Source organism: Sminthopsis crassicaudata, chromosome 3 (assembly GCF_048593235.1).
Source record: "Sminthopsis crassicaudata isolate SCR6 chromosome 3, ASM4859323v1, whole genome shotgun sequence".
Taxonomy (NCBI): domain Eukaryota; kingdom Metazoa; phylum Chordata; class Mammalia; order Dasyuromorphia; family Dasyuridae; genus Sminthopsis; species Sminthopsis crassicaudata.
In genome coordinates this window covers 510237400-510260228 of record NC_133619.1, presented here as the reverse complement: position 1 = coordinate 510260228, position 22829 = coordinate 510237400, and the positions used below count along the sequence as shown (strand labels likewise).

The 22829-nt window shown below is 41.5% G+C and overlaps 1 protein-coding gene across 3 annotated transcripts in view; it reads left to right on the top strand.

Annotated features, from left to right (window-relative positions):
* The first annotated feature begins 14501 nt into the window (after nt 1-14501).
* The window catches only part of FCHSD2 (FCH and double SH3 domains 2), a 372664-nt gene continuing 364336 nt past the window's right edge, over nt 14502-22829 (top strand). Inside the window, exons 1-2 of one of the 3 annotated variants that reach the window (XM_074304006.1) lie at nt 14502-15526; nt 17629-17726. In XM_074304006.1, coding sequence (XP_074160107.1) covers nt 15506-15526; nt 17629-17726 — 119 coding nt within the window. In that variant the 5' untranslated portion in view covers nt 14502-15505. The remainder of the gene's footprint in view (nt 15527-17628; nt 17727-22829) is intronic. The other 2 variants (XM_074304004.1, XM_074304007.1) reach the window with 2 other exon arrangements.

The window sequence follows — 22829 nt, the reverse complement described above, 5'->3', positions numbered from 1 at the left end:
ACAAAACCATTTGGTATTGGCTAAGAAATAGACTAGTTGATCAGTGGCATAGGTTAGGTTCACAGGGCAAGATAGTGAATAAAAATAGCAATCTAATCTTTGACAAACCCAAAGATCCCAAATTTTGGGATAAGAATTCATTATTTGACAAAAACTGCTGGGAAAACTGGAAATTAGTATGGCAGAAACTAGGCATGGACCCACATTTAACACCACATACTAAGATACGATCAAAATGGGTCCAAGATTTAGGCATAAAGAATGAAATCATAAATAAATTGGAGGAACATGGGATGGTTTACCTCTCAGACTTGTGGAGGAAGAAGGAGTTTGTGTCCAAGGGAGAACTAGAGACCATTATTGATCACAAAATAGAACATTTTGATTACACCAAATTAAAAAGTTTCTGCACAAACAAAACTAATGCAAACAAGATTAGAAGGGAAGTAACAAATTGGGAAAAAAGTTTTACAGTTAAAGGTTCTGATAAAGGCCTCATCTCCAAAATATACAGAGAATTGACTTTAATTTTTAAGAAATCAAGCCATTCTCCAATTGATAAATGGTCAAAGGATATGAACAGACAATTTTCAGATGATGAAATTAAAACTATTTCCACTCATATGAAAGAGTGTTCCAAATCACTATTGATCAGAGAAATGCAAATTAAGATAACTCTGAGGTATCATTACACACCTGTCAGATTGGCTAAGATGACAGGAACAAATAACGATGAATGTTGGCGGGGCTGTGGGAAAACTGGGACACTGATGCATTGTTGGTGGAGTTGTGAAAGAATCCAACCATTCTGGAGAGCAATCTGGAATTATGCCCAAAAAGTTATCAAAATGTGCATACCCTTTGACCCAGCCATACTACTACTGGGCTTATACCCCAAGGAACTACTAAAGAAGGGAAAGGGACCTGTGTGTGCCAAAATGTTTGTGGCAGCCCTTTTCATAGTGGCTAGAAGCTGGAAGATGAATGGATGTCCATCAATTGGAGAATGGTTGGGTAAACTATGGTATATGAATGTTATGGAATATTATTGTTCTATAAGAAATGACCAATAGGAGAAATACAGAGAGGCTTGGAGAGACTTACATCAACTGATGCTGAGTGAAATGAGCAGAACCAGAAGATCATTATACACTTCAACAATGATACTGTACGAGGATGTATGCTGATGGAAGTGGATTTCTTCAACATAGAGAAGAGCTAATCCAATTCCAATTGATTAATGATGGACAGAACCAGCTACATCCAGAGAGGGAACACTGGGAAATGAATGTAAACTGTTATTTTTACCTTCTGAATCCAATTCTTCCTGTGCAACAAAAAAATTCGGTTCTACACACATATATTGTATCTAGAATATACTGTAATATATTTAACATATATAAGACTGCTTGCCATCTGGGGGAGGGGGTTGGGGAAGGAAGGGAAAAAATCTGAATAGAAGTAAGTGCAAGGGATAATGTTGTAAAAAATTACCCATGCATATGTACTGTCAAAAAAATGTTATAATTATAAAATAAAATAAAAAATTAAAAAAAAAAAAGAAATTTGAGGGTCCCAATCTATTTCTTTCCTTTCTGTCCTGTCCTTCACAGACCACATTTACAAAGAAGTTCAAGGGCATATCGATAATGAAATTAATAAGAATTTTCTTAAAGGAGAGTGTAGATTTCATTGTAAAGACCTCTTATCCCTTCAAGATATGGCTCTAACACTGCCTACTAATAATATCTAGCATTTATATAGCACTTTACAAACATCTCATTTGATCATTACAACAATCCTGGGAGTGGAGGTAGATATCATTATCATTATCATTATCATCATCATCATCCTCACCCTCATCCTCATTTTACAGATAAGGAAAGTGAGGAAGTTACTTAATGTCTGAAGCTAGATCTGAAATCAAATATTCCTGACTCCAGACACAGGCATCCATGGTGCTATTTAAATTCTTTTACATGATGCCTTGCCTTATCGCTTAAGCTGCTAAAATTGTCCTTTCTAAACTACCCTCTATCCTATTTTTTAAAATTTCAAATTGATTTATTTTAAGCATTCTTTAAAAAAATCTCTTTTTTAAAAATTCCAAACTTTTTCTCTTTCAATTCCTCCCCAGTGAGAAGGCAAACAATATGATATCATTTATAGATGTGAGGTCATACAAAACTTATTTCTACATTAGCCATGTTGCCAAAAAAAAAAAGTAAGAAAAATAAAGTGAAAAAATTATACTTCAATTTGCACTCAAAGTTCATCATTTCTCTCTCTGGAGTTGAAAAGGGTTTTGTTTTGTTTTGTTTTTTTTCATCATGGGCACTTTGGAATTGTCCTGGAAAATTGTATTGATCAGAATAGTCAAGTCCTTCACAGCTGATTATCCTTGTAACTATTCGGTTGCCTGTGTAGCCAGAAGAAACTGCATCTTTAAAACTGACCACATTTTGTGCTCTCTTGCCTACTGCATCCAGAAGGTGAAGACCCAGTTTTTTTTTTCTTTTTTCTTTTTTTTATTAATTTTATAATTATAAATTTTTTTGACAATATATATGCATGAGTAATTTTTTTTTATAACATTATCCCTTGTATTCATTTTTCCAAATTTTCCCCTCCCTCCCTCTACTTCCTCCTCTAGATGACAGGCAATCTCATACATTTTACATGTGTTACAGTATAACCTAGATACAATATATGTGTGTAAAACCAATTTTCTTGTTGTTGTATTGGATTCTGAAGGTATAAGTAACCTGGGTAGATAGACAGTAGTGCTAACAATTTACATTCACTTCCCAGTGTTCCTTCTCTGGGTGTAGTTGTTTCTGTCCATCACTGATCAACTGGAAGTGACTTGGATCTTCTTTATGTTGAAGATATCCACTTCCATCAGAATATATCTTCATACAGTATTGTTGTTGAAGTGTATAGTGATCTTCTGGTTCTGCTCATTTCACTCAGCATCAGTTTATGTAAGTCTCTCCAAACCTTTCTGAATTTATCCTGCTGGGGTGAAGCCTACTTATAGTGAGGCTCCATGAACTGGAAGCTCCTTTTTACAATCTAGCTCTGAGAAATGAGCCTGGAGTTCTGTTCTGTGTTGTTTATCCTCAGATTCAGTTGGCTATGGGAATCTCCATAGGAGTTCAAACCACGGTGACCTTGGAGGCAGGACGTTCAGTGGTATATTGCCACTAGCCCATACTTCCTGGAAGCCCTGAAAAATCATGACGCCTAAGATTTGAGGGAACACAATCTGTGGGGATTGGAACTATTTGCAGAGAGCCTAGATATTCTTCTAAAGAAAGAAATCTAGCCAGTAAACCGTAAAATATCTTGGGAAGATTCAGAAAAGAAGAAAGAGAGAGGAGGAAGGAAGGAAAAGAAAGCCTGATTATATATTCCCTAAGGCAAGCAGGGAAGGTCACTCAGCTTGAAGTGAGCTTCTTGGTCCTAAGTAGGTCTCAAGTTCAAGTGGACTTTCAATTAAAGTCCCACCCCAAATGGGGAAGGGGCCTTAAAAAACCCCACTTTTACTTATCTAATCAGAAAGCCAAGTTATGATTCAAACTTCTGAGATTATATTTCCTCTATAAAACATCTGCTCATGGTGCTTCATTAATTCCTATTTAGGACCAGCCTATTATGAAGTACTTTTTCTTAACCTCATAGCATCTTTTGTTTAATGGCTTATTTCTCCAGTTTAATTGTAAGCTAGCCTGCCATGGGGTACTCCCATCTCATGATATCTTTCTCCTTGTTCCAGATAATTATTTTAAGATGCTAAATCTCTTCTAGAGTTAGCCTGCCAGTCAATGGTTAGCCTGCTAACTGTCTTTTGGGGTTAGTTTGCTAAACTTCTCTAAGAATTTAGCCCACCAATCAATGACATTCTCATTTCTTGGTGTCTTCCCTTTAATGGCTTCTTCCTTCTGATTAACTATGAATTCCATAGGGAACTTGTCTTTTCCCTTGTTAATTGTTTAAACTCCTTCCCTTGGTAATTCCTGTGTGCTATTCACATATTAAAATAGCATAGCCTTGGTAAGCTATGATGGATGTCTTGTCATGGCTGTTCCATGTCATGAACTTTTATATAATATTGTTTTATAATTATGCTCTTCCAAACCACTCCTGGTGCCTATTTTATCACCTCATTCTGTGATCAGTGGCATGTCTCCTGCTGTCCCTTTAACAAAACTATCTCTCAAGATAGGCTTAAGAATGTTTTTCCTCCTCCTCTTCACCTAATGGATTGTCTGGCTTCCTTTAAGTCCTAACTAAAATCTCATCTTCTACAGAAAGTTTTTTAATCTCTCTTACTTTTAGTGCTTTTCCTCTTTTAGTTATTTCTTGAGGGTCTTCCCCTCCCAGACTGGATATGTTTGTTTGTTTAGTTTTCAAGGGAAAAAAGGTCATTCTTTGCCATAATTCTTATCTAGCCATAATTTCTGAAACTGTTGCCTCAGTAAAACTGAGACCTGTTAAAGGCCAAAGTCTTCTACTACATTCTGGGCCATCTGGAGGTTGTCCTGATCTATATCTGGCCACTGGCCACAGATGGACCTTGCCTAACTCTCCCTCAATTAAATCTAATTCACTTGCAAGTCAAGACCCTCCTGATATCATTGATCCGCTTAGAGAATGAAGGATGAACTGCATTTGTCTTGTATTTGGCTTATTTGTACATATTCATTTGCTTGTTATCTCTCCCATTAAATTGTGATCTCCTTGGGTTAAGTGAGGAGCTTGTTTTTTGCCTCTTTTTGTATCATCAGGGTTTAGTACAATATATGTGCTCAATATTACATGCTCAATAAATGGTTTGGTTTTTTTTTTTTTTTTAAATTTTATTTTCTTTCCTCTGAGACAACTGGGGTTAAGTGGCTTGCCCAGCTAGGACATTTGAACAGTTAGGAAGTATTAAGTGTCTGAGGCCAGATGTGAACTCAGGTCCTCCTGACTTCTGTCTCTTAATAATTGTTTATTTCCTGACTGACTGAAAATAATATTAACATTATATAAATAATAAACTTTGAAAGCCGTAAGAACTCTAATCAATACAATGACTAAATGTGATCCTAGAAGTTCAGTGACGAACCATGCTACCTACTTCCTAACAGAGAGGTGATGGACTCAGGGTAGACAATGAGATAAGTACTATATGCCAAATCTGAAGCTAAAAATGAACCAATCTCTGCCTTCAAGATGTTTCCATTCTGTTATGGAATATTATTGTTCTGTAAGAAACAATCAGCAGGATGATTTCAGAGAGGCCTGGAGAGACTTACAGGAACTGATGCTAAGTGAAATGAACAGAACCAGGAGATCATTATACATGGCAACAACAAGATTATATGATGATCAATTTTGATGAACATGGTTCTTTCCAACAATGAGATAATTCAGGTCAATTCCAATGATTTTGTGATGAAGACAGCCATCTATACCCAGAGAGAGGACTGTGAGAACTGAAGGTGGATCACAAATTAGCATTGTCACTCTTTTTGTTGTTTGCTTGCATTTTATTTTTCTCAATTTAATTTTTTAACTTTTTGATCTGATTTTTCTTGTACAGAAAGATAATTGTATAAATATATGCCGACTTTGGATTTAACATATATGTTTACCATGTTTAACAGAAATTGGATTACATGCTATCTGGGGGGGGGAAGGAGGGAAAATAGAAACACAAGGTTTTTCAAGGGTCAATGTTAAAAAAAATTATCCTTGCATATGTTTTGACCATAATTATAATAAAAAACATTTATACAGAGCTCTAAAGTTTATAAAGCCTTTTACTTATATTATCTTATGTCATCCTTTCTATAATTCTCAAAGGTAAGAATTCTGGGAATTATTATCCCCATTTTACAGAGGAAGAAACTGAGGTTCAGAGAGGGTAAGTACTTTGCACAAAGTCAAACAGCAAGTGTCAGAGATAAGATTCTAACACAGGTCTTGCCCAAATACAAGTTCAGAGCTCTTTCCACTTTTGATCTTTCTGAAGAGTACAGGGTTCTGCACATAATGGGTATTACATAAATGTGAACTGCTTTAAATTTAATACAAGGTAAGTGAAATTATTGTAATGCTTCTTGAACCAAGTCCTAACTTGGAGGCAAGTCCCTGACCCCTTTCCAGGCTTTTTCAGGAGGTCTTACCTGAGATGTCAGTGGGATTACATGACATCTATAGGTAGGATGAAAAGACATAAAAGAGATGGTAGTAGGGGTGGGGAGGGGCTCCCAGCAGTTCTCAGAATGCAGCAAGGAGGGATCTGTGAGAGGAGAGAAGAGGAAGGAGGGGAATAGTAGCCAAGGAGAAAGAAGGCAGGGTAGCAGTCTCTGCAGGGATTTTTGAAATTCAGCCGAGCTTGTGGGAGGGATCCCTGCACCAATTTGTAAACCTGTCCTTTGAGCGTAGCATCAAGTCATGAATCACACTGGACCATTGCCTTGCAATGCAGAGAGTATACACTTACCAATCCCCTCCTCCACCAGTCCCTAACCTTCTTACTATTCTGGACACACTAGGAGCTTCCATCTTTTTTGCTCATTTTTTCTCCCCTCTGCAGCCCCTGCAGAACAGATTTTTGTGCTGCATTGGATAAAAAAAAAGAGCTTACCTAGCAAGAGACTGTATCTGTTTCTAGAGTTTGAGGCTAGATCTCTGATTTGTTCAGGGCATCCTAGAACTAAAACTCAGAATTCTAGAAAATCAGAACCAGGGAGTTTTAGAATCAAAGAATCATAGAACATTGGTAATTTAGAAGCTTAGAATCACTGAACTTTAGAATCAAAGAGCCAGAAGGAAATTTAGAGGACATCTAGTCTCACCTCTTATGAATACAACAATCTCTTTGGTGGAAATTTATTAACCCAGGATCCATACATGAATTTCAGAGGGCCCATGAACTTTAATAGAGAAAAATATCTTATTTCTGTTTTCATTAACCTCTAATGGAAAATTAGCATTTTCTTTAGTTATAATTTTTTTAAAAGACCATTAGTTTTAAAAGGTGTCTATAGGTTTCACTGGACTACCCACGGGGGTTCATGCCAGACAAAAAGTTAAGAACTTTGCTCTCCAACCTGCCTTGTATACTTCTGCCTGAACATCTCCAATGAGGCAAGATGTTCTCTCTCCTCTCTTCTTCTTTATGTTAAGGAAACCAGTGCCTGAAAAGGCAAGAAAATTGCTCATGTTACAGAGGTAATAGGTGGGAGAGTACTGTGCTGAGTTTGTACAATTTAAGGGAACCATGATGAGTATCATAGAAGATCAGAACTGCAAGAGGCCTTACAACAAAGAATGTTAAAGCAAGAAAGTATCTCTGTCTCACTCTCAAGGCTCTGGAAATAAAAAGGACATTTATAGTTGTGGAAAGTGAGTCTCAACAAAGCTGGTTAATTGACTTGCATGACTTGGTCATGCAGGTGGCAAGGTGAAATTTGAACTTAGAATTTCTGAAACAATATGTTTTCCTAATTGCACACTGTCTGTATATTTAGGGGCCAGAGGAAGAAAATGGCTCATGTCAAATCACCATGGGAATTCATGAGAGCTGGAGTTAGTATCTAGAACACTCCTTTTAATTCACTTTCTACTAAAAGTATTATCCACTAACCCATAGAGGTTACATGATTTATTTAAAGTTCTACAAGTTAGCAAGAAATAGACTTCGGATTTTACCTAAAGCCTTTAAACTGTAAGTCCTGTGCCCTTATCAATATATCATAGTGCCTCCTGGAGTTCATCATTTGTGTAAAAAATCCAGATTCTTTCCCCTATCATTCAATGATCTAACTTTCCTTCCCAAAATTGTCTCTCACTATTTTCTCACAGAGGCTTCCACTTGGTGGAAGGGAACAATAGAATGTAGAATTCATGTAAAACAAACATTTATGAAGTGTTTACCACATGTGTTGTAATAAGACATGATACTTGTCATTTAGTATAGAAATACTAAATAATGAAACTAACATATAGTTTTACATGATAAGTACAAAAAAAGTTACAAAAGAAAATTAATTTGTAAGGTCTGAGGTTCAAGACTGTGTCCTATAAGAGGTAGCATTTGAATTGGACTTTAAAAGATGGCCAGGAATTCATTAGGTAAAGAAAAGTAATAAATTCCACATGAGATGAACAGTATGAATATAAGAGAGTGCAAGACATGTCCTGGATGGGAGTACTATGAAATTAGGACAGAAGAGTAGAGGAGGGACTTGACTAAATGAATGAATGAAAAGACTGTATTCAGCACTTACTGGGTATGAGGCATTTTGCTAAGTGCTGGGGATTTGAACAGAAAAGGCCAAATGTCCCTATTCTGAAGGAGCTTACATCCTAATGGTGAAGAGACAGCCATAAAAGAAAGTTCATTTGCGGGCAAATCATAAAGGCTTATCTGTGGGTGCTTAGCAAGGTCCAGAAATGTTACCTCACTTAGTTAAGATGGAAGTATGAAATTGTTGGGGAAGAATAGATGGAAAGACCTAGGTTCTTTTGTTTCATCATAAGGAATGGAATTGTTGACTTCTGTCTCTTCCAAAACTTGGGAGCAGTCAAGTAGCCCAGGCAAAGTATGCCAGTGATGGTGGCAACTCTTCCCTGTGTCTCAACCATTCTGGATGAATCCTGGGAACAATTCTGGAACCCAGGAAAGTTAATCCTACTAGTCATATGAAGGGCAGATTAGAGAGGGAAAAAGAAGAGGATGGAAAACTAATCGGGAGGTTAATTTGATATTTCAGGTTTCCTGTAATCAGGATGTTATGATAATAGCAGGGGAGGCGTTCAAATGGTGTTTTGAAGATAGAAGAGATAAGACTTGGTGACTCACTAAATAAAATGATGATAGCTGACATTTACATAGCATTTAAAGTTTGCAAAATTCTTTACATACATTCTTTCATTTGCTTGTGAAGTATTACAGAACGCTCTCCCATTTGACAATTGACAAAACTGAGGTTCAGAGAGGTTACAACTTGTCCAAGCTTTCATAGATATTAAATATTTGAAACTAAATTGGAAACCAAGCTTTCCTGAGTTTTCCATTCTACCACAGTATGAGAAACAAAAAGGAAGTGATATCATAATCCTGATGATTAATAAATCATGTGGGATCAACTGTACAGTGGGAATACAGAAAGAAGGGGAAATTGAAGTGGAAAGAAATAGTTTTGTTAACTGTAAAGGGACAGAGCTCAGTTATAGAGGGGTTCATGGGGGTGTCAGTGAGCCATGCCAGTGGTCCTGCCGGCAGTGGAAGATGCAAATCTGGAGAACAAGTGAGGTCAAGGATGGAGATCTAGACTGGGGAGTCATCTGCATGGAAGGGATGGGACCACGTATGTAGAGCTAGAAGGGGCCTCAAAGGTTATCCAACCTTCTGCTTTTAAAGATAAGAGATCTGAGACCTAGAGAGATTAAGTAGCCTGACAAGGACATAAGAAAGAAGGAGCAGAATTGGGATCTGGACTAAGGTCTGGGGATCCAAGATCAGTGCTTTCTCTACTTTACCAGGCTGCTCCAAAGAGGGCAGGGAAAGGCCTTGGTCAAATGTGAATGGTACAAAAATGAATGTGTCAAAACTCAAAGGCATCTTAGAACACAGAGTGTCAGAGCCGGGAGGACCCCTAGAACACAGAGTGTCAGAGCCGGGAGGGCCCCTAGAACACAGAGTGTCAGAGGCGGGAGGGCCCCTAGAACACAGAGTGTCAGAGCCGGGAGGGCCCCTAGAACACAGAGTGTCAGAGCCGGGAGGGCCCCTAGAACACAGAGTGTCAGAGCCGGGAGGGCCCCTAGAACACAGAGTGTCAGAGCCGGGAGGGCCCCTAGAACACAGGGTGTCAGAGCCGGGAGGGCCCCTAGAACACAGGATGTCAGAGCCGGGAGGGCCCCTAGAACACAGGATGTCAGAGCCGGGAGGGCCCCTAGAACACAGGATGTCAGAGCCGGGAGGGCCCCTAGAACACAGAGTGTCAGAGCCGGGAGGGCCCCTAGAACACAGGGTGTCAGAGCCGGGAGGGCCCCTAGAACACAGGGTGTCAGAGCCGGGAGGGCCCTTAGAACACAGGGTGTCAGAGCCGGGAGGGCCCTTAGAACACAGGATGTCAGAGCCGGGAGGGCCCCTAGAACACAAAGTGTCAGAGCCGGGAGGGCCCCTAGAACACAGGATGTCAGAGCCAGGAGGGCCCTTAGAACCCAGATGTTAGCTTTATAACTCTTAAAAGGCTCTATAAATGTGAGTTATTATTACACAGCTAGAAAAAAGGTCTTCAAATGAAAACTGTGACCATTTGGGGGGAGATTATATTCTGTAACGTGCTCTCTTGGCAGTTACTATTACTAGTCTGTCCTAGACCCACCAGAGTACCTTTGACCACTGTCCTTTGCAGTGTGAACTCTACCTGGCTCGCCTCCTCTGAGGCCTTCAAAGGTCTCTGGCCACGATTTCTTGAATCTATAGCTTAATAACCGGTAGCGCACTCAAGAACAGCCACGTGTAATCTTAAAAGCCTTTATTATACCTACTCACATAATGCCCTAACTGATGCCCTGACTTGTTGGTTCCCGAGTGAACACCTGGTCAGAAGACCCATGTGTTCACTACCAAAATCCTTACCTCTTTCGGCTACCCATCTTGGCTTGGCCACCCAGGCTAGGGAGCCAGGGTGAAGAGCGCCAGGTTAAAGAGAGTGACTGCTGCCTGCAGTGGGCTTACATAGGGCCTGTGAGGTCACACACAGCCAATCAGCGAGAGAGTCACCCATTACGAAGCTATCTCAAAATGGACAGGATCCCACCTACAAGGCAGTCCTAATATCCACAGAAATTACTTCAGGGCCTCAATGATGCGCTGTGGCGCAGCCCATTTAAAGGGCCCTTACAATATTCAGCTATAGATTAGATGAGTTCATACTATGCACAGCAATAGTGTCAAACAAGTAGAAATCGGGGCCTCTTAAGGATTAAATAAGGATTCTTGTAGCAGTAAAATGAAACCACATATTATCATCTGTATCATAATATGTTATTTTTTTAGTTTTGTTAAATATTTTACATTGTCATGCTTCTCCCTGGATCTAACATCTCTGGTGCAGGATTAAAGCAAGGGAATCTCTAGGTCACAATTCTGACTCTACTGCTGCTTCCCACCTTGGATAAGTCATTCAACCTCCAAATTACATCTGTAAAACCATATGTTCTCTAAAGTCACTTCTAGGTCTAATATTCTATCCTTCCTTCTAATCCTAAAATCTGTAATTGGTGGAGAACGATATTTCTTAGTCTGTCAAAAGCAGCAGCAAGAGTGGATAGAACCTTTTGAAACACCCAGGGTAGATCATGGAACAAAGCCTCGAGGCAGACACCTTGCCTTTAAAATCAATCCGCAAGCCTTTACTATGCACCAGGCCCTGTGCTCCACGAGACTTAGTCTCAGAAGAGAGACTGCAGGGGAAAGAAACAACATAATCAGCAGAAATACATGGGAAGTGGATAGAGCTAGATGTGTGCTTTTAGGGGAGGAAGTGGATGCCGCAGAATTGACAACTAGAAGATGAAAAGAAAGAGACTGCGTTTCTAAGTGGAGAACTTTGAAATTTGTTTTCTGTGGGAGAGGGGTTGGACAGGGAGAAAGGAACATCTCTTTCCCGCTACATTTTTCCAGCAGCCAGGGACAATGAGTTTAGTGGTAGGTGACTGAAGCCAACTCCTTTATTCACAAGTTTATAAAACGGAGGCTCAGAAAAACCCCCAAAAAGTGGTCAAGTATCCCACAAGTAGGAAGAAGGATTAGTGCCCCCCCTGTACCTAACTCCCCATGGATTTGTTATCTGTGAGTAGGTGATGCTCCCGCATTAAAATGCAAAGTCCTTGAGGGGAGGGACTGGCTGTTTTATATCTGTATCTCTAGGCCGCAGCGGTCCTGGGACTTTTAAAATAGGAGGCCATTTCACCACCCCTCAGACTGTGGGAGGCCGGACCACACTCTGTCTCCACCCCTCGGCCCATTTGCCATAAGCCTGAGGGCCCCATAGTCCGGAGCAGCGGCAGTCTCAGAACCCCTGCTCTAGGGCTTAGCCCAGCACCCAATACAGTCAGGACTTAATAAATGCTTGTTGCCTGAACCACAAAGCTCTCTCCACTTACCGCACAGCCAGATGTGGGGAGAGGGGTTGTTTGGGACATTAAAGCATTTCCATTTCCTCTGTTAGAATATTCTGAGCGTGTACTACATGTTTCTGTCCATGGAAGGCCTCTGGGGACCGAGCAGTCCCAGAGAGCTGTGGAAGGGTAGGTAACCGAGCTCTGCCTGTTTAATATGGAAAAATCGAGCAGGTGAAGGCTTTTAGCTCAGCCCATCCCCCACTCTCAGAGTAGGTCACTGAGCCCACTAACCTTCAGTATTCTAGAATCTGAGGCCTTTAAACTGTTCCTGCTGGGGAGAAGGAAGGGACCAGGGAAAGGTCAGGAGAGGGAATAAGGTCGTTTCCTGTGGGGCAGCGTTCAGAATTCTATTTCAACCAGAATTCTTAGAACAGCCGCTCTTCTAGGAAAAGACTTTTCAGCTTCTGTTCTCAAGGAAATGGGAGGAGGAAGAGAACAGGGAGCAAAGTCTTAGTGCAGTTTTTAGCTATTTATGCTTGAAGCTATTAAAGCTGCATTAACCTTGGGGACACTGCATAAGTATATAGAAAATAGATAAGAAATCATCACGCGGGGAGGGCCCGCTCCGCGCACAGAACTATCGTGCTCCTGGGCCCTCTGTATGAGCTCACATCTGGCCTCAGACGCGGCGTGTGATCCGGGCACGTCACTTCCCTCTGCCTCGGTTTCCTCTTCTGTGAAATGAGCTGGAGGAGTAGCAAGCACTTCAATATCTCGGTCCAGACACGGAAAGTGGCCGAATGGCACAAAGGGGGAGGGGAAGCAAGAAGAGCCTCCGCGGGAGACGGTTTAATCTAGAAGGAAGCTCGTAATAGTAAAACTGTACGTCAACTGGGAGAGGGAACGAGGAGGAATTCCGGGGAAGGGGTTCAGCCTGGCGCAGAGGAGGGAGAGGGAAGACGGTCATAAAGCACCGGAAGGGCCATGACGTGTAACTTAGCTGGTAGAGGCGTTTACAGCCGCCAGGTTGGTACTTTACACTGAAAGCCCAGGGGTCGGCATTTGATCCCGGAGGCACTAACGGGGCCACAGAGAGCAAAAGGAAAGCAGCTCCTCTCTTCCGCGGAGAGCTGACCCCGGATTACGAGCCGCGGGACCGCGCGTCCTTTCCCACCCCCGAAAGCGCCCGGCCTCCCCGCAGGACACACTAACTGGGCCTGAGCAGCCTGGATGCAAACGGATCTCTGACACTATCCCAAGAATAAAACTAGGAGGGGAGAGGGGGTGACGTATAAAAAGAGATCGCCCAGAGGCAACCCCGCAAGGCGCTCCGCAAGTCCAGCAGTGTGGCCTGCACCCCACAGCGCACGCGCACCAGTCCTAAGGACTAGCGAGTCCCGCACAGGCGCATCCGAGCTGACTGAGGAAGGAGAGGAAAAAAAGTGGAAGGGGCGGAGCTTGTGTCCGCGTATTAGCATAGTTTTCCCTCTCACCCTAGGCGTGGAGGCGTGTTGGGGGTGGGGGTGGGGGGGTGAGTGAAGAGACGGAGTGGAAAGGCTCCGGGAGCCTGCGCGCGCCTGGTACTGGCGGGAAGGCGCCCGTAACGCGCCCCTGGTGCATCAGGGTGGCTGAGGGGAGTGTCTGGGACGTTCTACACGCCAGTACTCGTGGCCAGCCATCTCCTCCTTAGTGCAGTTCGTACAAGTTCCCCCCAGCTGCTGGTTCCTCACGCCCAACGGTTCCGAGAGGAAAGCGGAGCGCCGGCTCTAAGGTGGCAGAGGCCCCGCCCCTGAGAGGAGGAGAGGAGGCGCAACGAAGCCTCCAGTAGGGAGGAGGTCGGGCCAGTTCGGATGCACTACCTCCCTCTGGCGGCCTGGCGGGGCGGGGCGACGTCGGGAAGAGGAGGGACGTAGGCGCTGACCGGGGCGGTGGGCCTGTCAGCTCCGCCCCCGGCCCACCCGCCGCGGGCCCGAGGAGGGGCGAGAAGGCTGCACAGTGCTCTCCTAGAGCCCCGGCCGAGGCCGCCACTCTCCCAGAGGCACCGCCTCAGACCCGGCCCCTTGGGACCTGCCCCTCCTCCTCTGACTGAGAAGTCTGACCTGTCCCCCAGCCTCGCCTCTCCAGGTCTGGCCGAGGGGATCAAAGCTATCCCCTTCTTTGGTCCCCCCCCACTCTGACCCGAGGGGACAGAACTGCCCTTTTCTGACCCGAGGGAACTAGACCTTCTTTCCTCCCTCACCCAAGGAACCAAGCTTGCTCACCTCCTCTGACTCAAGGACCATTCCTCTCTCTTCTTGCCTTTACCTGAGAGATTTGACCTGAGGCACTTTGCTCTTCATCCTTTAACCTGAGAAGGAATGATTACAAAGTGTCCTGAGGAGTTCACAGGCTCATAGATTTAGTGCTGGAAGGACCTGAGAGGCTGCAACCCTAGTTTTGCAGATGGGAGGTCCAGAGAGGTTGTAAGTCATTTGACAAAGAACACTTAGGAACAAACAGAATTTGAATTCAGGTCCACTGGATCCCAAATCTTGCCTTCTCACAGAATTAGATCTCTCTTGTCCCCGGATTCGAGAGACTAGAAATTCCTTTCTCCTGGCCTGAAGGGATCAGATTCTCTCCCCCTAAGGCCTGAAAGAACTCTTTCCTGTTCTTTCCCGGAAAAAGGGAGGAAGCTGCAGACTTTTCCCCTTGCCCACTTTCCCCAGCGTCGTCCTCCTCTCGGATCTTACTCGAAGCTTCCCCTTCTCTCAGCCCACTTGTATTCCCAGTAGTAGACACTCCCTCCGGGAGGACCTGTGCCCCTGCCTTCCTCTCTACCTCCTGGGGTCTTCCCCACCCCCACTTCGCGCAATTCCCGCCTCGATTAGGCCATACAGACCCCCTTTCCCCGTTTCCTCTCTCTCGGGGTTCCTCCTTCCCCGGCTATGGGAGAGAGTCAGCCCCCCGCCCCTCCCAGTTGCTAGCAGAGTCCAGCCCCAGCCCCCCGCCCGCGCGGGGTCCCCGCCTCTTCGGGAGCTCGCTCTCTGGCACACACACGCGCGCACACACGCACAGCCCGGGGTCCAGCCCAGCCCTCCCCCAGGTCTCCTCCTCCTGCGGCCGCCAGGGAAACCTTGCACACAGAGACAGACACACTGGGAGACTCACACGCACCGGGCCCAGCCAGCCCTCCCCTGGGTCTCCTCCTCCTGGGGCTGCCCGGGAAAGCTGCATACCCGCACACCCCCGGGCAGGGTCCGGCCCGACCCCCTTCCCTCTTCCTTCTCCCCCACCCCTTCCCCTTCCCCAGTCTCTTCTGTAGCTGCTGCCGCTGCCGCTGCTGCCGCCGCCGCCGCCGCCGCTGGGAGAGGATTCATGTCCCTCCAGCATCATGCAGCCGCCGCCGAGGAAGGTGAGCGAGCCGGCGGGGCTGCGGCTGGGGCCGGGCGGGGGCGGGAGCACGCGGGGAGCTGTGGAAGTGGGGGCGGCGGGCTCTGCAGCTGCTGCGAGCTGCGAAGGAGAAAGGCTGCTAGTCCTGCAGTCGGCTTCTCCCAGCCTCGGGCGGGATCTGTAGCTCCGGGACTCGCGGCTTCCCTTGCCGCAGCAGCCCGGGATGTGGGTCTCTTTCCTTGTCCAGTCGCAACCCCGCGCCCCTCGAGGCCCATCTCTCCTCCATCCTCGCCCGCTCCCTCTCTGGGAAGGAGGTGGAAGCCTGCTCTGTTTGCAGGAGTTGTATTGATGTGTGTGTATATGTGTTTGTGTGTGTATGTGTTGTGCGCGCGCCAGGAGAGTGCATTCTCGTTGCAAAGTGCATTTCGGGGTTGCACGAAGGCAAAGAGAGCTAAGGAACCCAGCAAGCCCCTGCAATTCAGCAGAACCCTGTGCGAATCAGTGTATTATTGTTTAGTCTGCACCAAGGCTTCGCCCTCCGCTCCCGCCGCCCCCCATTTTGCAGGATTTGGTTGTGTTCTCTACTCCTCCGCTGGGCCTGGTTTTCCTCTGAGAGCCAGAGGGGAGAAGTTGAAATGGTCACACCCCTTCATCTCCTCACCTTCCTTCCCCTTTCCCCCCCTTCCCACAAACCCCCCCTCCCGAAATGAAGGTTTACCGGGCTTTCCCGAATAGGCAAGCGTGGCAGAGTGAAAAGAGCTGGGTCTAATGTAAAGAGCCCTGAGTCTGAATCTCGCCTTTGACACTTCCTCTCTAGTAGCGTTATCTGGAAAAGTCCCTTTCCCTTTTTGGTCCTCAGTTTCTTCATATGTAAAATAAGGGAGTTGTGCTAAGAGACCTCTAAGATCCCTTTCTTACTAGTAAAATGAGGCTCTACTTTTCCCAATTCTGGAATCCTATTCCACAAAGGTCCATGTTTCTAAATAGCCTTACCTGGCCCCTTGGGCAAGGTGTTTCAGACCGAGTTCCCAACTACCACTGATATGGGTGGGGGGGAAGTTGTGTATTCATTTGCGGTTGTTTCAAGTCTAAGGCCGGTGAGTGAAGCAATAGGAGTGAGCACCTAGGATAGAAAGAAGGAAGGATTTGTGTCAGGTTTGTGCCCACTACCTTTTCTCCCATCACAAACTACTATCCTTTCACCCTAACTTCAGCCCCCTTTAGCCATATAGAAGGGGTTGTTTCTTTTATGAAATTAAACGTTTGCTTAATGTCAAATTCACTAATGTGTGCTTCCCCCTCCCCCCCTTTTAAAACACTTAAATCTGGGTTTCTTTAGCAAATTTGACCCTTGCTGCTGGGAATGTCAGTCACACACAGCCCCTCAGTGTAGCTGGGTAATAATTCTCAAGGTGCTAGACAAATTCTCATCCCAACGGCATAGGCTTCAAGACAGTGCCAGGAGATATTCTGCTATCTTTCCCCCACCAAAAACCTCAATCCAAATAGACGTTTAAAGTAAACATCTAAAGTCATTAGGATACTAGTTCACTGTCTTGGTTAAAGGGCTAGCCTTTCCTCTCTTTAAGTTAGCATATATTCTCTTTTGTGAGAGTGTTTCTGATTGTTTGGGCTGCCAATGAAATGAGTGTATCATCCTCAGGCATTTTGCTACATGCAGCCATTATGGTATAATTTATTTAATCGATGCCCATTTCATGACTATGCAACTAGTATTTATTAAACATTATGTATACGAGGAAGGACAGTTTCTTTTCATTTCTCTCTTCCCCACTCTCCCCTTGATTTTTACAGATGGATATATCCATTTAGATTTGTAGAAAAAGAAAATTGATTCTTTTAGATGATAATAAGAGAATATGGGTGCCTGCTTGCTCAGATGATGATCTACCTTGACATCTTTTAAATGATATTGGTCATCTACCCTTTAGTTAAACAAGTACTTTGGCCTGATTGGCTAGTTTATTTGTAAAACATTTTATTTTCTAGATGCGCTAAGACAGTGAACTACAAGAAGAGCATGTAATATATTAATTTAGTATTTTTTTAATCTTGTTCATTTTACAGTGCATCTTATTTACACCAATTTCTGGTATATTGTAGGTGAAAGTTACACAAGAACTGAAAAATATTCAGGTTGAACAGATGACAAAACTTCAGGCCAAACATCAGGCAGAATGTGATTTACTTGAAGACATGAGGTAAGGTCACAGCAAACACCTTTAAAAATCCTGTGATATCTCCCTTTTGGAAGAACATTTGAATTACAAAACCCCAGGAACTGATGATGGAATTTCCTCTTGGATTTCCTGCTTTTCGGCTGCTGGAGCTTTGACACAGCTGGAAATTATAACTGAAGCAAGCACAATACAACCCTTTTCTTTTCTTCAGTAGGGGAAATTTACAGTATATAATGCAGTTGTGAAGAAATCAAACAAATGTCAAGCATCATAATAGTGAATCTAATTTTAAATGGCCTCTCAGCTGAATCCCTGAGATGTATATTTAAAGACAACTACTTGGTTGTCTTTAATCCTGTTAAACTGTTGAATTCTCAAAACCATTATACACCAAAGTGGGCAGTTCCAGGGATTGCTGATAATGTCTTTGGGCTCAACAGAAAGTAAAAAAAAAAAAAAATATTCACTGGAACTTGACCCCCTCTCCCCCCAAAAATCTGACTTTAAGATCCTGGAATACTTAATTCAGGAGAGAAAATGAAAGTATTGGATGTAATTTTTGTTTTTGAAGATTCCCTATGTTCATGGTTAAGGTAACATTGCAGTTAGTGGATGAGTACCTTGCAATATGGTGGAATTAGATAACTTAAATTATAGAGGGAGTAGTGACTGTATCAAAAGAGAGTCTTTATTTCTTGTATTAATGTTCTAGAAATTTTGTTAAAAGTCTCAACTGACAGTAGAATGGACAAGCAAATCATATGTAAAAAATGAAAAATAATTTCATGTTAAAGGGTTAAATGAGAATATTGCTTTTGATTATTTACAAAGCACATCATCTCATTTCTTCCTTATATCAGTCCTGTGATAGATTATTTAAGTAGTACTATCCCCATTTTATGGATGAAATCTAAATGTGATGGTAGTGAGGCTATAATAGAGACAACTGAGTAGTACAATGGAATTGATATCAGGAAAATCTGAGATCAAATCTTGTCTCATATACTTACTGAGAGATAGTTGTCTAGATGACCGGAGCAAATCACTTAGTCTCTCTCAGCTTTAGTTTCCTCATCTAAGCAGCTGAGTTCCAATGCTGCATGAAACACCAGCTCTGGGATTGACCCTGGACAAATTAATTTAACCCATGTTTGCCTCATTTCCCTCATTTATAAAATAGGGATAATAATGGCTTCTACCCTTAAGCTTTATTGTGAACATGAAATAAGACAGTTCTTACTGCCTGGAACATAGTAAATACTATATAGATATTAGCTGTTATTGTTACTGTATCAAGTGAGATAATATTTGTAAACCATTTTGCAAACTTTAAAGTTATGTAAATGCTAGCTATTATTACTAGCTAGCTATTATGATCCTCTGCTTCCTCCTAAGAGATAGGATTCAGTGGTTTATAAATTTCTTTTTAGCTCTCTTTGTTCCTATGATCCTGTGACTTGCTTGTAGTAACAAGATAGCAAGTATTAAAAGTAGCATCTTTTCTGAGTCCAAATCCATTGCTTTTTGCAATGGTATTTCTAGTTTAACATGCTATTTGTTTCCTTCAATAATTGCTTAAAATAGAATTAGGAATATGCTTAAATCTTATCAGAATAGCCTTTAGGAAAAAAATTTTCCATGTATTATTTTAATGCCAACCCATGTCTGCATTCATAAAATGATTAACAGGTGACTAATGAATAATTTTTACTACTCCAACAATTTTACAGTCTGTAAACATTTTATTTTAAAATATTGGTGTTTTTTTATGTAGCCTAGGTAATGCTATGGTTAGATTTTTTGAGATTTCTGATATGTGTTTTTATTTTCAGGAAATAAAAATGAAATATTTAAATGTCTTTTGTAAAATAGCATATAGAATTATTAGCTTCACCTTAAAAAGTAAGGTATTTTTAATTTATACTATTTCTCTCCATTCTCATAGGGTAGCTTAATGTGCTTTTCATATTGAAAACCTTTCCATTATTTTGAATTGACTTTTATGGTTTTGAAATTGTCCAATCAGAGATTAGATAATTTAGCAAAATAGATAGAGAAAGTAAATTCAAGTGTATAGAAGGAGTATAAGAATACGTAATTCAATCTGAATATGAAGATCTCTGGGATAAACTGTTTCTCTCAGATGAGGTAATGAACATAAAAGTACTATATGAATGTGAGATTCAATGTTATATTGCATCCTAATTGGTTTCCCTGCCTCGTTTCTTCTTCCTTTTGCTATTTTTTGTTCTCTACATATCTGTCAAAGTATGTTCAGTGTTTTACAACCGTGTTCTCTTCCCTAACTCTGCAAAGAATTGGGGAAAGTATACTTTTTACATCTACTTTTGGGGGCCATAATTGGACACCATAATTGCACAGCCCTTGATTTCAAGTGTGTTGGCGTTATTTCCAATTAAGTTATTATAGCCTGTATATTTTTTTCTGATTTTGGTTACTTTGTATCAGTTCATTTAAATCTTTCCAAGTCTCTCTGTGTTCATTGTACTCATTGCTTTTTACAGCATAGTGATAGTGTTATTACATGTACCACAATTTGTTTAGTTATTCACCAATCAATGAGCATCTATAGTACTTTGTTTCTAACTCTTTGCTACTACAAAAAATGCTACAAAATATTTTGATGTATATGGGACTTTTCCTTTTGTCATTAGTTAGCTTCCTTGCAGTGTGCTCCTAGCAATAGAATCTCTGGGTCAAAGGGTTATAAACATTTTAGTCATTTGGAAATGCTTTCCAGAACTGTTAATACCGGTTCACAGTCCTACTTGTTTTAGTATGCCTGTCTTTATACCATCCCGCTCACATCGACTATTCTCATCTTTTATTATTTTTGTCAATTCTCTAGTTCTGAAATGACCTAGGGTTACTTTGATTTGTATTTCTCATATTATTAATGATCTAGAGTATTCTTTAACATTGTTGTTAATCCATTTCAGAGTTTTTTGTTTGACATTCAAGGCTTCCTATAATCTGGTGCTACATAACCTTTCCAAATTTAGTCTCATATTACTCCTTTCCAGTCATTCTATGTTCCAGCTGAACTAAACCCCTCTCAATTCCCTGAACATATCTGTTCTTGCCTTTGCTCATATTACTTCTTATGTCTGGATTATTCTTCCTCCCTTCTTGACCTTTTTTGACACACTGGAAACATCACCTTAAATGTTACCTTCTCCCTGGAGCTTTTATTTGCTCTTTTAATAGTTAGTGAGGACCATCCTCACTTCCCCACAATCTCACTTTGTAAAACCTCTCCAATATATTTGAATTTTATTGTTTTTTTATGTCTATATTTCTATTGTATTCCACTATGACAAATAATCCCTGGGAGAATATGTCTCATCTAAACTTTTTATCTGTTCAGTGTTAGACACTGAATGTTATATATTATTGCTGCTCAGATGTTGAATGAATGAATAACTTTTAAGAATAATTACTTCATAACATATTCATAAGAATAACAACTTCAGTTTGTATAGCATCAAATATTTGGTCCTTACTGTATCCCTGTGACATAAGCAACAATAGAATTACTCACATTTTAAAGTTTATCCATAGATCCTCTAGAGAGGCTGACAAGATAGTTCACAGGGCCCAGGTTTCAATTTAAAGTTCTTTCCTACATTTTTGATTGTGAGTCAGTAATTTAACTTCTTTTGAACTCTTTTTCCTTCAATTAAAGGGAACTGAATTTCCATTAAGAGTTTTTTGCACTTTTTGCACTTCTTAGTTATATGACTTGCCCCAAGGCTTTTAGCTGGGAAGGGACTGAGCTGGGAAGGAACAAGAATCAGATTCCTTGACTCTCACCTCATTGCCTTTAACTTGGGAAGGCCTGGGTGAAGATTTAGGATAACAATTTCTTTTCTCCATTATGCTCCCAAGAATTCAGTTTGAATTATGGGAGAATGATAATCATTTTGTTAATATCTTTTAGGCCAGGCTTTTCAATATTGTCATTTTAAGAAAGACTTTTGAAAAAAATTCTTTTTTATTGTGAATCTGTTAGACATCAATAAACTTGAACACTTCATGAAGAATATGAAAAAAAAACAGAAAAAAGAAAACTGTGTGTGAAACCATGAATTGCTATTATGAATAGCTTGATCTTTTGATGTACATATTATATTTAACATGATAGCTTCAATGCTGTCCTGCTTATCTGATACCTTCTGAATTTTCTTCTGCTTTCTTTATTTAAAAAATATTTCACTATATGATGATCAATTCTGATGGAAGAGGCCCTCTTCAACAATGAAATGAACCAAATCAATTCCAATAGAGCAGTAATGAACTGAACCAGTTACACCCAGCAAAAGAACTCTGGGAGATGACTGTGAACCACTACATAGAATTCCCAATACCCCTATTTTTGTCCACCTGCATTTTTGATTTCCTTCACAGGCTAATTGTACATTATTTCAAAGTCCCATTCTTTTTGTACAGCAAAATAACTGTTTGGATATGTATACATATATTGTATTTAATTTATACTTTAATATGTTACATGTATTGGTCAACTTGCCATCTGGGGAAGGGGAGTAAGGGGAAGGAGGGGAAAAATTGGAACAAAAGGCTTGGCAGTTGTAAATGCTGTAAAATTACCCATGCATATATCTTGTAAATAAAAAGCTGTAATAAAAATAAAATAAAATAAAATACTTTCCATCTTCTAAAAAATATTTCAAATATGTTATTTTCTTTTTTTCCTCTCTCTGGCTTCCCTGTTATTTTTTTTCATATTACCCTCTTGTTATTGCTGTCTCCCCCAAAAGCACTTGTTTATAACAAATAGGTGTTATCATCATATTGATCATACCTAAAAAGATATATAAGCCTGTATCTCTAGACTCTTACAATTATGCCAAAAGCTGGAATCAGCAATCTTTTGGGGGTCATTATTAGTCATTACATTAATCTGGAGTCTTGTATCTCATTATGACTATAATATTGTAGTTATCATATAAATTGTTCTCCTGGCTGTAGTCTTATCACCCTATATCAGAAGATGGAATAGACATGTTAGTAACTAATTAAATGAATTTTTGCTTTTAATAAAGTCACATTTCTCATGAGTATAGTTCATATTTTAGTTTATCA